At 33.1% G+C, this 18,170-nt stretch overlaps 1 protein-coding gene across 1 annotated transcript; it reads left to right on the forward strand.

Moving 5' to 3' along the window:
- The first annotated feature begins 311 nt into the window (after nucleotides 1-311).
- LOC126723389 (E3 ubiquitin-protein ligase PUB23-like) lies at nucleotides 312-1,872 on the forward strand. The gene has a single exon (XM_050426781.1). It carries the CDS (start codon nucleotides 520-522, stop codon nucleotides 1,756-1,758), a length of 1,239 nt encoding a protein of 412 aa, XP_050282738.1. The 5' UTR covers nucleotides 312-519; the 3' UTR covers nucleotides 1,759-1,872.
- The last annotated feature ends 16,298 nt before the right edge of the window (nucleotides 1,873-18,170 follow it).

The following is an 18,170-nucleotide window of genomic DNA, read 5'->3' on the forward strand; positions in this document are numbered from 1 at the left end:
TTTTGTTCTACAATTCTATCAAGTACAGCCAATACTTTTCCCTCAAAAAGACAGTACAGCCAATACTTTTTTGCGTAAGATACAACTATCCATTTATGTTTATGACTTATGAGCCATAAATGTAGACTTTGACTAATTGCTCTTATCTGATACAAGGGATTCAAATGAAATAAACCTAAACTCTTGGGGGGTAAAATGCAATATACAGTGTCAATGATTCAATGTACATACTTGCGTCCAATACAGATAGCGTAAACAATTGGTAGTGAGAGAGTATTTAAGATTTATACAAAGTAGAAAGAAAACAAACAAACAAACAAAAAAAAATACAATTTTGAAAATTTCCATGAGCTTTCCTTGTGGTTTCCATGTTTAACAGCTTGCAAAGCACTCATTGTCCTTTGACTTTGATTTGTTCCTTATATAAAGAAGATTAGAGATTTCAATATTCAATACCACCATCGTCATATATAACCTAGCGATACCTACTGTTACCTGAACCTTTAACAAGATCCAACCATGGATGTTCCTCCAGATTTCCTATGCCCCATTTCCATGGAGCTCATGAAAGACCCTGTCACCATAGCCACAGGCCTCAGCTATGAAAGAAAGAACATTGAGAAATGGTTATTCACTTACAAGAAGAAGACCTGCCCGGCTACCATGCAAAGCATCAAGAATTTTGATGTCACTCCTAATCACAACCTCAAGAGGCTCATAGTTGAATGGCAAAATCAAAATAAAGCTTCTCAATCTTGTTCATCATCATCATCCCCAAGCCCTTCGGTCAAGCATGATGACATGCTATCACTCCTCAAAACCATCGAGTCGTCGCCATTCAAGGTAAGTTCCTTGAAGAAACTCCGATCAATTATTGAAATTGGTGATGAGATTATAAATACCGACTTTATTCTATCCAGTGGAGTCGAGGTACTAGTCCAAATAATTGTACAAATTCTTTATGAGAGCCATGATTTTGTTACATTTAGAGCTTGTGAGGAGGCCTTAGGAGTGTTGCAACAACTCCCTCTATCCGAGGAAGAAAGAACCTTTGAATTGTTATCCAAACAAGAATCAATTAAGTCCATGGCAATCATGCTTCAAAGAGGCAGTGCTGAGGGCAGGCTATACACTATTACCATATTCCAAAAGATGTCAAAAAGTAATTATGATTGGAACTTTGTTATTCAAGATCAAGGTATAGATTTCTTCAAGTCATTGTTAGAGCTTGTTTCCGATGAGATATGCACCAAGGCAAGTTCTCGTGCCTTGGATGTTCTAATAGACATATTGGGAGGTTCAAAGAAAAGCCGATTGAAAGCAATAGAAGCCGGCGCAGTTTGTGTCCTTATCGAGCTTCTTCCAGACTCGAATCAATCATCCAAATGTGAGAAAGTGTTGGTATTGTTAAAACTACTATGTGAATGCGCTGAAGGCAGGCAGGCCTTGGTTGAACATGGCATGGCCATAGCTGCAATTTCCAAGAAAATGTTGCATGTCTCAAACACCACCACAAAGATTGCGGTGAAGATTTTGTGGCTGATTTGTAACTTGCACCCAACTGAGAGAGTTTTGGAGGAAATGTTGGTTTATGGATCCGTGAAGAAGCTTTTGGCATTGTTGCATATCGATGGCCGATCTTCAACAAAGGATAAAGTGTTGAAGATGTTCAAGTTGCATGGGAATTTATGGAAGCGCTACCCTTGTTTTCCTTGTGAATTGAAGGAATATTTGGCATTAGTAGATGATTCTCGCTAAAGGTAAAAACTTAAAAGATTAAAAGATGAAAATTTTAGATGTAATATCTTCAATTATATATAATTTTCTCAAGAAAGTTTGAATTAGAAAAATATATACATTTGGAGTTATTAATTTCCCTTTCTATTGCGTATTTGGAGTGTGAGTTTTGGTGCCGTACCATCCTTCTATTCCTGTTTTATTATTATAATGATCATATGATTGTGCTTGCGTTTTACTCTCTCTTTTTTTTTCTTTTTTTCTTTTTTTTAATTTAATTTAATTTTAATTACGTGGAAGTGTGTTTGATCTTGTAAGAGATACTTTACACCCAGATTTGTTTGTCCAAATAAATTTCTACTCTATTCTTGATTGATGATTTTTTTTTTGTTTTTTGTTTTTTGTTTTTTTTTGTTTTTTTTGTTTTTAGAGAATCTTGATCGATGAATTTAGTCTTCTAATTGCACCATTTATGAAATTAATTTATATTCATATTATGGTGGTAGCATCGGGCATTGCACCTCAGTAATAGAATAGCACAAGGTCTCACCAATTAATTACTTTGAATAGGTGAATTAAACAAGTAAAATAATGGTTAGATTGACAAGAACCTTACAACTCAATTGGTTGGAATTTTTTTTGGCATGTTTTCAATAGAAACATTCGGAATTCAAATCCATCTACTCCAATTATTGATCTATGTGTATATCAGTGTATAGATGTATATAACATGTTACTTTGAATAGGTGAATTAAACAAGTAAAATAATGGTTAGATTGACAAAAACTTTGTATCTCAATTAGTTGGTATCTTTTCTTTTGATGTCTTTTCAATGAGAATATTTGGGGTTCAAATACCTCCACGGGCTCTACCACAATTATTGATGTGTGTAAATAATATGTATATAATTAAAAAAGTTAAAGACAGGTAGAATACTAGTTACATTCTTCACTTGTCTCCCAAAGTGCATATACCATATGCACTAAGATGATAAGAGTAGATATTGCAAAATGTTAATGTTTCTCACAGTATTATTTTATTTTTTAAATAATTCGAGTACGAATACATTTATTTCAATTCCCCATCATTTGTTTTGATAATAAATAAGACTATTTTCTTTTTCTTTTTCTTTTTTGAAGGGGAAATAAGACTATTTTCAGATAGAGTATGAAATGTATAATATGGAATATCTTGGAACTTATTTGAGTCAGGCTAGTTCTCAAGATTGCATACAATCAACCGCAAATCACATTGTAATTGTATTACAGCAATATCTGTAAGGGAGTAGTTGAATATTAGATATCTTATTCTTTACTACTTGGCTTAGGCAACTGATCAACCCAAAAGCAGTTGAGCAATCGAAAAGCTTGGAATTGTAACAATATATAGCAACTTAACATACGACGTACGTACTTACTTTTCTCTCATCTTTTCACGCTACCTATCCAACAAAGGATGAAGAATACAATTATTAATCCTTTAATTTTTTTTATTTTTTATAGTGAAACACAAAAAATTAACATTATCCCTCTTATCGGACCCTAAATTTTAGGCTAAATGCATGGTAATAATGCTTGATTGGTGACAACAAACCATGCTAATTGATAGTATAAAAAGACTTTAATCTTAAAAAAATACTACGTTTACAATATTTTTATAATATTTATAGACTTTATAACCTTAAAATGTAATTATAATTTATATTACGGTTAGATTTTCCCCTCCAAGAGAGGGATAAGAATTTATTACAGAGTCTGACTAAGACAAGTCAAAATCTGGGTTTGTCAGGTTTGATAGTTTCGAGATATGAATTGTCCATGCATATCTCAGCATTCAATTTTTATTATTATTCTCTTTTTGTTGATTCTAATATTTAAAACAGTGCATGTCTACTGTAAATGAAAGTGGACTAATGAATTGGACACCAAGAGAGGAGTTGCAAAAGCTGATTTGTTATGATACTAAAAAAAAAAAAAAAAAAAAAAAAAAAATCTAAACTCTCATCTTTGTTAATTTTAATTATTATTATTATTATTAGTAACGAGAGGCATACTATACTACACTTTTATGCCATTTAATTAATTCATGAATATATGCTAACAAAAAAGTAAGGGATTTTTATAAATATCATGTGATGAGTATATGATTTTATCAAACTATTAATAATTTTAAAATATCATTATTATCATGTATAGATTATGTAATTAAATTATTTACTTTAATGGAAAATGTTTACAAATGACTATATTCCATTTGTCCACACCTTATGTCTAAAGGATTAATTGTTTAAATTAAAAGTTCAGAAACCAAATTAAATTGGCATTAACTTAAAAATCCAAAGGTTGCATGTATTTGTAAAAATTCCAAAAAGTAAAATATATATTGAAGTTATATAAATTCTTTAGTGTTCCACCTTAAAAAGTTTAGCTTTATATTTTAATTCAGTCCTAAATTGGGTCTATTAGTTGGATACACTCAACCTTCCGTAAATTGTCTGTAATACAGGAAAGGTTGCCAAATATGGAAAGCTCCTCTGAGAAAATTTCCAACTCATTTCTTAATTTCCACTTCACTAAAGAAAGAGGAAAATTGTGAAAATATACGAAATCTCATATTTTCCCACCAGACCATATTCAATTGTTTTGTGGTTAGCTTACCTAGTTACCTTGAATGAAAAACAATGTTTAAATGCGTATGGTTGCATCATTAGAGGGTAGTAGTTGGCCAGTCAAGTTGTCAACCTTCAAAATTGGAGTTGATAAAAACAACACGAGCAACCTGCTGTGTTGTAAGTCTAGGGGTTAGATAGATCTGTCCAAAGTCCAAACTTCACTTAAAGCATGCTAGCAATTCTTTCTAAACAAATAACAAAGTCTCGTTTCAACAAAAACAAACAAACAAACATAATAACAAAGCCACGAAAGTTTCACATTTTTACCTAAATTAATTAGATAGTTCTAAAATTCAACGTGTTGTCACTTTTTGGTGTTACTAACAGAGGCATCCAAAATTCAAAACTTTAAATTTCCCTTCACCGTTGTAAGCATCAAATTATTAAAAAAATAAAAATAAAAATAAAATCAATAAACACCCATTATGGGCCTAGTCTCCTAGAATCAAATAATTTCATTTATGTTAAATAGACATTCTTTCTTTTCTCCCCCTTTATATAAGTGGGAAGGGCAACTCAAGTCCATGTTCTCCTCAAAGAAGTGGCTAATGACATTCAAGTACAAGGGACAGAATAAGGTTTTTCATTTTCATCGGAGCCAAAGCCTGAACCAAAATAAAATTACAATTAAAGAATAAAGGTAACCTAGCATGCAAAACTAAATTTATATATGAAAATACAATCTAGCATTTTTCAGTATTAATAAATATAAACAAAAGAATAGACATGTACAAAATAACTATTATTTTTTAATACATTTCAACTCAATAATGTATCAAAATGACTATTATTTTTTATTTGATGTTCACTAATCATTGAACAATAATACTTCCCAGACTTATGGTTTGGTTTCTCCACAAAAAAAAAAAAAAAAAAAAAAAAAAAAAAAAAAAAAAAAAACTCAATCATGTATCAAAATGAAATTTGAATTTTTTTTTTTAATTATTAAAATCTTGAAAATTATCTACTTAGCAGCAAAGAGTGGGAGCTTTTATGGTTCGTTTGGATTGAGGGAGTAGAGTAAAGTAGAGTAGAATTGGTCCAAAATTAGTCTATTTTCACTCAACTCTACTCTATTCCCGTTCCCTCCTCCCTTAATTCAAATTACGGGCCCTTAATCTCAATCAAAGGTTCATAGAGACAAAGAATTTTTAGAAGCTTTTTATCAAAGGAAATCTTAGGGAACTACAAGTGCAGTTGAGTTATAGAACTTAATGTAGAATTTAGGTTATGGGTTTTGCACCTAAGAATTCATTGTTGTATTTTTGGGCCGAGCAGAGTATTTCTCTTTTCTACTTGATCTATCGGTCGATCAGATCTTGTGATCAACACAATTGGAAGTATATTCGCCAACTTTGACCCTTGGGGTCTCATGAACTCAGGACAAAATGGTCTTATGCCCTTTTCATCCAAATTATATAGCTTTATGCCTCCCTTCCCAAACTAATTAGGAAAATGCCCATCTTTTGTAACTCGATTTTCTCAAAATTGAGTTAAAAAAAAAAAAAATTGGAGTCCTATAGTGATGTTTTAAGGACCTATAGTGACGTTTTGTAACTTGATATCCATGAAATCGAGTTATAGGCAATTTTATTGCCTATAACTCGATTTCATGGATATCAAGTTACAAAACGTCATTATAGGATTGCCTATAACTCAATTTCATGGATATCAAGTTACAAAATGCCACTATAGGTCCTTGAAAACGTCACTATAGGGCTTAACTCGATTTTGAAAAAATCGAGTTTCAAGAGAGGGGCATTTTCCTAATTAGTTTGGGAAGAGGGGTAAAATGCTATATAATTTTGGTGAAAAGGTCATAAGGCAATTTTGTCCAATGAACTCATTATTTTTGTTTAAGTATTCAGAAAAAACTCATTCATTCTATGGTTTTTATATAAAATCCTATTATTAACAAACTCTTTACCTTTTGAATTAAATTTCATTGTAACTACAAATTGCAAAATGCCTATAGTTGCTTCTGTAGAGGGTTGGAGGTGTTGTTAGGCAATAGCAGTTTCCTTTATTTTACTCTTTTTCTCTCTTTGTTTCCCTTAATGATTGTTAGAATCTTAATTTGCACCATTTCCTTATTCCAACAACCATTTTCAGGGATGCCAAGCATGTGTTGCAACACCAAGAACTCAAGTTGGCTTGCTTGAGCTGATTCTTGTACATGAACACATTTAGAGTCTTTAGACACAATGGTGTTTTGTTTGTTTGGTGTCTTTTGGGTGATGATGCCAAAGCAAATGGTGGAGTTGCTGGAACACTAAAATTGTAAGAAAAAAAAAACATCAAGCAAATATTTACTTGGGAATAGTACTTAAACATCCTTCTTTGATCAAACCATTTAAAATGGTACCAAGATGATTTTAATTGCAGAACTTATATTGTTAGTGAATGAGTTCTCCTCTTGAATATGCTCTATTATTTTTTGATAACTCAAGAAACAAATGAAAAATATCTTTTACAATATCCTAGTAAGCACTAGTTTCTATAAAATTACAAAGTTTGTTGGGAAAATCTAAAAAAACAAAAATATATGATGAAACAAAATGATGTAGGACAACTTAGGCTTCCCACCTAGATTAATCCCACAATAAACCTTAAGATAAACTGTTGAAAAAAGTACTAGAAACCGTCAAAAAAAGCATTTTCGACAGTTAAAATGACCGTTGAGAACCACTACTAAAAATTATGTTGAGAAGTTTTTTCTACGGCCTATGAGATTGTTGAAAAATGTGGTTCACCTTTATCAATTGTTATTAAATGTAAAAATATTATTAAAAACCGTTAAAACTTTTTTTTTTATTCAAAAAACTACCTCATGCAAAACGGCATAAGACATATCAAATATTACAGAAAGAGAAAAGAGAAAACAAAGAGAATACTGATTACAAAAGAGAGAACTAAGAAACTTAGAGCATCTCCAATAGGCTCTCTAAAGCCTAATTTGGAGAGCAAACACACCAAAAAAGACCTCCAACAACCTCTCTATCTCTAAATTTTTTTTTAGATTTGCTACAGTAGCTCTCTAGGCTTGGAGAACTATTGTAGCTTATGCAAAGAATATTTGCCCTTAAAATAATACCGGTTGAATTAAAAAAAAAAAAAAAAACCTTTTTCTCTTTCCTTCCTTTCTCTTTCTTCTTCACTCCATCTCTCTCTTGCTTCTCTTTAGAAAAAAAAATCTCTCTTTGCTTCTCATTAGAAAACAACGATGAAGCACAAAATCGATGGAGCTTTCTCTCACAAAACGATCTATCCAGATATTTTGAACCCCAAATCGTGGCTCAACCACCAATGAGGAAGAATGGAAATCTGAGAACATCGGTCAATAATGGAAATCTGAGAATATCGGTCAACAACGGAGATCGGTACCCAAAACACTCGAACTGTGTCTTTCACATATACTGGGTTTTGAAATCGGTACCCAACAATGGTGGTTTTGAATGATTTTCTATTGTTCTTCACCACTATCTGGGTTTAGGTTTTGGGTTTTTGGTTATTTTCTCTTTGTCTATCTTTCATTCTGTTCTTGATCTTTTCTCTATTTAACTATTATTTCATTGTTTGATCTTTAACTATTATTTTTTTTATTGTTTATCAATAATATTTGTCTCTGTTTTTTTTTTTTTTTTGGTGTGGAAATATTGAGGATCTGAATTCTGGGTTTTTTTTGTAGTTGAAATTGTGATGGGTTTCAAGCTCTAATCAAAAGAATTCTCTGCTGATTAATTACTCCAACGAAATAGTATATTATGTACTTATGCATCTCGCAGGATCCCCTCCAAGCTTTTAGGAGCAAATCTACCCTTAACTACTAACTACAGTTGTCCGCCTAAAGATCCCCACTTGTCCCCATTTCAGACGGTAAGAATGTCATGACATGTTCTAGCTGCCTTTGCATCCCAAAACAATAGAAACGGTCAAATTGGCATAAAAAGGTAACCATATATTTGTATGAGATAACAACTCAAGTAAGTAATAAATAAACCCAAAAAAAAGTAGTACTTATCTGAATCCTTTAAAAATCTTGAAGCAAAAATTTTATACTGAAAATTTTAAAGTAGACTAAAAAAGATGGAGCACATAACCATTATATTAAACAGGATCTCAGCAGTAATACATGTGAAGGAAAGATTATGAATGTTTAAAAATAAAAAACTAAGCATATGTTTTTCATAGATCATAAAATTTACAAACCCTATCTTCTGTGTGCCCCCTTGAAGAACTTGTGGAGGCCTCATAACTGTCCTACATCTATCTCCGGCAATCTTAGGATTATTCTCACAGAAGATATTGAGCACTCTACTAAAAGCTGCAGAGTCATATGAACCATGGACATTGCAATATTTTACAATGAGATTAAGAATATCCAACTACCCCCCCCCCCCCCCCCCCCCCCCCCCCCATCGCCTTCTTTCTAAAATGAACATAGCTAGTAAGACACCCAAAATGACCAAAGAAACATATAATCTACCAAAATCATAAAGGTCTCTGTATCATGTTTAATTGATAATATGCACATGGACAAAGGTATGAAGCACAATTTAAAAGTGTGAAAACATTCAAAGAAACTATGCTAGTCCATTACTTATTAAAAAAAAAAAAAAAACCATTCATCGCATGTGAATACATCAAACTGAAAATTTTGATTTGTAGAATAACATATATAGCTCATTCTAACAAGCCCAAAATAATTTTCCTCGTATATCGTATATAAGTCTTACTAACAGTTCATTATACTGAATTTTCAAGAATAGATAAAACCAAGCACCCAAAAGATTACAAAAAGAGAAGTCGTGTTTTGTATCCTATAACATGAGAACTTCATCTGCATATAATACAAGTGACTCAATTTCATAATTACATCTCAGAAAGTTGTTTGTGCATCGTGAAAGTTTTCTACTCCAAGTGTCAAAGCATTTTCAAGTGACAGAAATGATCGAAACCCTGATAACTGTAGTGCCCTACAAACACAGAATAAAAAGTTTGAGGCTTTTCTACCATTGGTAGTCAACTACAAATGAATAAGTAAAAAAGCATAATTATACTCTAGAACTGTTTTAAAGGAATTCGATATCCCAAAAAGTTCATACTCAATGCAAAAGGGCTTGTTGTTGGGTTTTGGGGAGGAGGTTGGTAGGTAGTCTTACTCCTAATTTTGGATCTAACCTTATTCTCAAACTCATACCCTCAGCACTTCGCTTGTGAAGAGAGCACTTAACATCACATCAAGATCCGACCTTTATGCACAGCATCACTAACAATCACAAAAATTACAACCATATATACCAACAAGAAAACAGGAAGAGAGGAAAATATTACCATCAATATATCCTCCCAAGAATCAACATTTTTGAAAAAACTTCAGCTTGCACCTACACAAGCATGATGCAAACTTTCTGGAAAAAATGCATGCATGCTACTGGTTTGGGTTTCCTACATGCATGAAGTTTTGAACTTACAGGTTTCTTCTTCTGTTTAGTTAAGTCAACAATTTCTTCTTCATCAGAAACCACAAATTAACAAGCCAAAAAAGTCTCCCAATGACAGCTAGCACCGAGAATTCACAGAGCTTACTAGTTTTTTTATTTTTTTGTTTGTGTTGATTGAATATGCTACCAATCAATTTTTCCCTCTTATTCTAGTGTGTTCTTCCAGAGGAGCAAGGATGCAAGAATGAAGTTTGAGCTTGATGCAATTGGCTAAAATAGTTTCCACTTTATATGATTATCAATCAATTAAAAAATACTTAATTTTGATATGTTGGTTGATATCACTATTACTGAACCCAATCCTACACAACCATTGAATAGAGCTTAAAGTATGTACCTTCCAAGTTTTCTGTTTCTACAGAATCATTAGCAAAATCCTGAACCTTTTATATATATATATATATATATATATTTATAGGGTTATCTAAAGGATTAATTTATCTAAAAATCTTAATGGGGACTACATAAAGGAATATAGCAAAAGACAACATATGCGTTAAGAGAAAAAGTGAAACCTCGTTTGTGGTTCATGATTGATTATCGCCGGGTGGGGGGGGGGGGGGGGGGGGGGGGGGGGGGGGGGGGTAGGTGCCCTCTGAACTTCCAAATTTTTCCAAATTTTTTCACTTTATTATCATTATGCCCTCCTTGACAAAAGAAGACACTAGGCGTAGTTGTGCACAAAAAGTAGATTCTACTGCTATAGGAAATCATGTGGGAGACCCACCTAATAATGATTAAAAAAAAAAAAAAAGATTCTACAACAAAATGAAATAGGAATCACACAACATCATCCTACTGCCATAAGGAAATAGGGAATTATGTGTGAACGGGACCCACCTAATAATGATTAAAAAAGAAAAAAATCTAATAGCAAAACGAAATAGGAAAGATATATTCAAGACTATTGAGTGTGAACAAATCATGCAACGGTTTCAAAATATGAAAAATCGTCGAGGGCAATTGAATAAATTAAGCTAGGTGTGAAAAGACAAATTAAAGTTTATATTTTATGTTAGATTCTATATGACAATTACATTAGCATATAGTTGTTTATTTATTTTGTTATTAATATTGATTAATTTTTTTAGATTAGTTTTTTACTTTAAATCTTGCCCCCCTTGACCTAAATTCCTGGCTCTACCACTGGTGTGAATTGTGAACTGTAAACTGGGAACTCACTGTCTTTCTTTGATTAACCTATATATATCTAAAACGGCCATGTTTGCCTGTAGTATTCTCTTTGATTAACTTCTATATATATATGGGGTTTCGAGATTTCCAAAAGTTCAATAATGCTTTGCTGGTTAAGCAGGTTTGGAGACTTATTGCTCATAAGATACTCTTCTATATAGAGGTTTTAGTGCAAAGTATTTTCCAAATGGTAGTATTCTTGATGCTCAAGTTCATTCGAAGTGTTCCTATGCATAGAGGAGTATATTGCAAGCTAGGGGAGTTATTGAGAAAGGAGCTATTTGGAGGGTTGGAGATGGTCAGAAAATTGATGTGTGGAAGCACTGCTAGTTGCCTGATCCCACTTACAGCAGAATTAGCTCACCTATAGCTGATTTGAGGGTAGAACGGGTGAGTGACTTGTTTCACACAAATACGAGGATATGGGACCCCCGGTAAGCTTGAGAGTTGTTTCCTACCATGGGAAGTCAAGATGGTCCACGAGGCTTGGAGTGAAGATGAGTTGATCTGGCCCTTTACTATGGATGGAGAGTATAGTGTGCATAGTGCTTATCGTATGTTGGTTGCTGATGAAAGTCATGGCTTGCCAAGCTCTTCTTCTCCGGATAATTCTCAGAAGTTTTGGAAGAAAATTTGGAAGATCAAGGTTCCCAACAAAGTACGTCATTTTCTTTGGCGTGTTGTCAAGGACTCTCTCCCCACAAAGCAGAACTTGAAAGCATGACACTTACTGATGGGTGATACTTGCGACCGCGGTGATGATCACCTAGAGACTATCCTACATTGCCGATGGTTATGTGATAAGGCTCGGTCAATATGGTGGTCTGACTCGGGCTTCTAATTCTTGCTCTAGAAACAATGTTGGGCTTTTTTCGATCTTCTGGAAGCACTGTTCAATGAAGGATCGAGCTATAGGATAAATTTGTTTGCTACGATCACTTGGGGATTATGGCGGAGGTGCAATCGAATGAGGGTGCATCAACCCTCTTGGCAACTTCATGAAATTGGTGATCAAGCAAACGAGTTAGTACGGGAGTTTCTCAATGTGCATAAACGGGACTTGCCTATGCCAAGTCGTAGGACTCGAGCTCCTTGGAATCCTCCACCGATAGGCTGCTATAAGGTGAATGTTAATGCTGCTCTGTTTGAAGGTTCAGACTTTTAGGGACGGAACTAGGATTTGAAGTCAAGGGGGGCAAATATAATTTTCTTGAGAGGGGAAAATATAATTTTTCATGGACTTATTTTCTAAAATCTTAAATATATACCTATTATTTAATATTTTTTAAAAATTTCCGGGGGGGGGGGGGGGGGGGGGGGGGAGGGGGCACAGCCCTCTTTTGCTTGTGCATGGTTTCGTCCCTGCAAACTTTACAGGGATAGGGGTGCTTTGGGATCGTGAAGGGTGTGTTATTGTTGCACTGAGTCAACAAGTTAGCTTGACCCAATCGGTAGAGATGGCTGAGGCCTTGGCAGCGAGAAAGGGCAGTGGTCTTTGCTAAGCAACTTAGCCTGTCCAATGTGATTATCGAGGGAGACTTTCTTTGGGTTGTCCATGCTCTAGTTGGCTTGGGTCAGTGCAATACCTTATTTGGTCAAGTGATTGAGGAGACTAGGCAGATTGGAGAGTCGTTGCAGCAATGCCAATATCTGCATGTCAGATGAGAAGGTAATAGGTTGGCTCACGTCTTAGCTAGGAAAGCAGTTTCAACTGTAGACATTGATGTATGGGTAGAAGAACTATCTAGTGATTTGAATGATGTATTCCAATCTGATTTATCTTAATTTTAATAATACTACGCTTACCATTTTATCAAATATATATCTAAAATGGCTTAAACTTTTTTTGTTTTGTTTAACATAGGTGTTTGAGTATTGTTGTTCAAAATTATATGAAAATTGTGGTTTAAAAAGTGTTGTGAAAACACATATTTAAAGTACTCTTAATGCAAAAAATGTGTTTGGTACTATATTTCTAATAACGTCTTTTCAAGAGTAAAAAAATATAATTGTGTGTTTGGTATGTGTATATATTTTTAAGAAAAAGTAAAAATATTTGTCAAATTTGTGGGTCCTAAGTTTTTAAAAATATTTATGATTGTGCCATTAAGCAACGTTGTTTGCATATTGAAAATTGATATGAGGAGCTTTCTAAAATCAATGTTTTAACACCATATTTTGAATAACATAACTCAAACACTCTTAAAAAAAAAAGTGTCTACCAAACATGTTTATTTATTTATTTTTTTTGGAACAATAGTTTTCAGTGTTTAAACACTGAAAATTGTTGCTTAAATACATGTACAAAACACCCTCTTAGCTTTTAGCTTTTATGTACAATTTTTTAAAACCTCAAGTCATTTTTTAAAATATTTTCAAGGTACAAATATATTTTAGCACAATTTCAACAATTTTTTTTAGCAAAAAACTAAATAAGTTGTTTCCAAACGGATTGTTATAGTAATGATTATGGCCTGTTTGGTAGTAGCTTTCAAGTATTGTTATTCAAAATGATGTGAAAACTGTGATTCAAAAAGTGTTGTGAAAATAAAGTTCTATAGTTAGAACTCCACTTCTTATAACTAAGACTTGAACTCTACTTTTTACAATAATCCTAATACCTTGTACCTTAATCCAAAATTGAACAATTGAACATCGATTCTTATCAAGCAGACATATTATATATATATATATATATATATATAAAAGAAGATACACTCAAATAATATACTTGATGTTAATTACTTCACTACTTCACTTTACCTTCTTAACTTTTTTAATTAAGTGCTACGTTAACTTTTTAGAAGTTAAGATATTTGTTAATGAATCATTTTAGGAAAATTTTGATCTAACTTTTATGAGAAATAAAAAATAAAAAAATGCTATAAAAAAACTAATTTAAAAAAAAAAATTTCCCATGAAAGTTTTCTAATCTAATTTTTAAACCAATATCTTTAGAGTATTTGTTAACCTTTTCAATTACTATTTTACTATAATAAAGGTAAAAATATTAACATTTTTATTATTATTTATAGAATTAGAATTATAAACATGGGCTTTAAACCAGGAAAATGAACAGCTAAGTGGATTCAACAAGTGCTAACTTTGGGCTTACATCATCTTTGCCTAACGGGTCTCTCACCAAGAAAATGAGTAAATATTAACCAATTGGGCCTAACATCATATCTATGTAGCCCAACATTAAAATAAACAAACGCCGCCGTTTTGAGCACCACTCGTATCCCTCGTTTCAGTTTCCGTACATCAAACGACAATGTCACAGTAGACACATCCGACAAAACAAGACCACGACCACGACCACGACCACGACCACGACAACCAGACAAGATAAGAAAGATAGAACAAAACGACTTATCGTTGATGATCAACCGTCAAAGACTCACCGTTTATGCAAGTTTTACCTCCAACTCGCCGAATTGTTAACCAAGTTGTTAGCATATCAAAGTTCAGAGACTACAAATCCCAGAGAGTCTGAGACAGTTTAGCGGCCAATACAGAAGCTCTGAATCTGAAATTACAATCAACCAAAACCCATTTGGAATTGAAGGATGATATCTCAGAGGTAAGCTTCTTTTTCCTTATTTCTAGATATTATTAATTTATTATTACTCATATCCTTTGAGTTACTCATGAACCCAGAAGTACTTTCAGCTTCAGATACTTCTGGGTGGTAATAGATTACTAGTGCTGCTTAAAGTATGTTTGTAAATTTTATGATCTTTGAAAATGAAAAACATATGCTTAGTTTTTGTTTTAAACTCTTCTGTCGGTCACATGTAGTAATGCTGAGAACCAGTTTAAGATAATGATTATGCTCTCCATTGTTTTTAATCTACTTTAAAAATTACCATATAAAATTATTTTTCTTCAAAATTTTTCTTATAAATTAAGGTAGATATCAAACAATCTTTGATTAATCTTTGTTATATTTTTCTGAATCTCACAGAAATGAAGCCTAACAAGGTAAGAGAATCCGGAATCAACTGAGGAAAATTCATGTCAAGTTGTAATTAAGATTGATTTGAGGACTCTGCCCCATTGATCTAGCAGTAGCGTAGACATCAACCAGTGCAACATAAGTAGGTATGCTCGTAGGATATTGGATTGTCATGTCATCGGTAGAATATGAAACCCCAAAGGTAGCCCCATAGAGATTTGGCAAGTCATCGGTCCAGGACCTATAAAGACTTGTATCATGGTAGGGAGATATATCATTTCCACCCACATTCAGCTGATAACCATTCTCAAGTGCAGTGGTGTTATCAATGTAGAAGGGAGCATTCTGACCCACAATCATCAGAGTTCCATCTATGGAACTATAAAAATCAAGCATTGACACAATCTTAATCCCATTCACAAATGCGTATGCCTTTGGGGCTTTGGAAGATGGGATGAAACTTATATCCAATGTTGCACCCTCAACATCGATTGAATACTCCTTGACAAGAAATGCAAAATTCAATGCTTCCAAAGTTTGTGCAACACTGAAGTTGTTAAGAAGAGTATAAGACCCAGCAGTGACAGAGAAAACAGTATTGGACGCATCTAGGCTCGCATATGAAGCAAGATCCAAAGTAAAGACGAAAAAAATTTCTACCAGCAACAACAGGAGTACGATAGGTGAAATTTGAGTAGAAAACTCGAGCAGTCATGTAATGGACTTGAGGGACCAAAGGTTTTAGAGTAGCAGCTTGGGATATGGTGGATTTTCCACTAGCCGACAGATACTTGGACCCAACAGCTGTGGTCCACTTCCGACCATAGTTACATGAATTGTAAAGGCCCAGTAGAGAATAACGGGTATAGGTATAGACACACGACCAAATTTGTTAGTGTTCCTCATTGATTGAAATTTCAACTTGGTTGCATTTTTTTCCTGATTTAGAAGCATCTTGAATCACTCACCCAATCAGTCAGAGCCAAGAAAATTCCTATGACTAAAGAACAGAGATATACAAGCATGAGATATTTGGCTTTTGGGTGAAGAAGCTTGAAACAAAGACGAAAAATATGACAAGAAGATTTTTCAACAAAACCCCATTGAAGTTTCAGAAACTCGTACTGGGATAGCTACAGTTTATGAGTGGAAGACCTGGCATAGATTGAACAAAATTCTATTCTAAGACTCAAGAAAATTCAGGAAATAGATTACAAACTTAAGCACCAAAGGATTGAACAGAACAGATTACGAACCATTTAAACTGGAAACAAAGACTGATTGGGGAAAAGGAGGGTTTACCTTCTGGGCCAGAAGCTGACACTCACTGAGTTGAAATGGGGTTCTAGAGCTTTGGATTTCATGGATGGCGAAGGCAGCTTTGCATAAAACCCAGAAGCTGAAATAAAAGCTAAGCTTGCCTTTCTATACTACACAAGACTTATTAGTTACAAGATTTTTCTCAAGAATTCTCTCTCCAGGTTTCTCCGTACTTTCTTGCATGCCAAGGTAACCAAACACTCTGATTACAATCTTCTACTTAAATTAAATGAAAATTAGTTTCTTGGATGCTTCCGATGGCATCTGTAATGGCCTGCAAAATATCACCTTGGATTGGCTAATAGCTAATTATATGAATTCTTTTTTGGCTGACTTAGCCAATTATATGAACTCTGAATAGATGGCGACCATGAATAAAAGAATCAAACACGTCAAATAAAGTCCAATAAGCCAATTTTAAACAAAAACTTTAAGCTAAAGTTGGAATTCCAAACTTTATCGCTAAAGATTTTTAGTGCACTTTCCTTTGCTGAATTCCTGAATGCCATAATTGCCTGTCCAATCCTTCGAAATGCCTCTCTTACATAGTTTCGTCTTCTCAATAACATTGAAATCAAAATTGCCTTATTTCAGTTTTTTCTAGGACAATATACTTGCAACAATTTTTACCACAATTTGATGATATGTGTGATCAGGCCCGGCCCAACAAAATTTGGGGCCTAAGGCAAAAATTTTATATGGGACATTTTTATATGTAAACATTAATTAAATAAAATTATATAATACTAATTAAATTAAGACTAATTTGATGTAAATATAGAAATTGATGAATAATACTAGTTAAACTAAGGTTAATTTCATATAGAATATTGAATATTATAGTTAAATCAAAAGGAACTTACTTTAACTTGGATATATGATTATGCATAGTTAAGTACAGTTGTAATCTAAATTTTAATTTTATATATTCTTTTTAAGAGAAAGAGATAGATAGATATTATTTGGTGTGTGGTTTAGCAGGAGATTAGTCATCATTGATGATTTATCACATTTGCAGTATTTTATTTGAAACATCTTAGGGTTTCAATTGAGTTAAATTTTTATTAGTCTCCTATTTTAAAAGCCTTGTTAGAAATGAAAAAGAAAAATACTAAAAATACTACAAAATATTCACAATAAATGTGATTATGACTGTAATTGATGAATTTCAACAACTTAATTTATTTGTGTTTGAATTACATTTTTATGTGATTGGTGATATGTCAATTAAATCTATAGTAAAATTTGTGGTATCTTTAGCATCGCTCTTAAAAAAAAGTACCAATTATTTAAAAAATGTTATATTTTTATAAAATTTTGGGTCTTTTACTAAGGACGATGGGGCCTTTTTTTAGTAGGGAAATTTTTTATTTGTTGTGGGGCCTTAGGCCTAGGCCTAAGTTGCCTAGGCCTTGAGCCGACACTATGTGTGATTGTGATTTGTACACAATTACTTTGATATGGACTCGTTACTTAATCATACTTGTTAGGATTGTAACAACAGTTGTAGCAAAAAATTTGTGTAGCAGATTTTAGAATTAAGTGTTTTTGGACTGGCTTACCTACTTTTTGTTAGACATGATTTCTTTTTAAGTTGACAAGCCTTGGATACGATAATTATTTAGGAATTTCCCCTTTTATTAACCCATTAATTAAGAACTTTTGTCAAAAAAAAAAAAAAAAACACTAGGAATTTCTTTTCCTTTCCATTTTTTGCTGAATAATTAGGATTTTAATGCAAACAGCTTCCTCCTTTTGGAAAAAAAAAAAAAAAAATGGAAGAAGA

Source organism: Quercus robur, chromosome 4 (genome assembly GCF_932294415.1).
Source record: "Quercus robur chromosome 4, dhQueRobu3.1, whole genome shotgun sequence".
NCBI classification, from domain to species: domain Eukaryota; kingdom Viridiplantae; phylum Streptophyta; class Magnoliopsida; order Fagales; family Fagaceae; genus Quercus; species Quercus robur.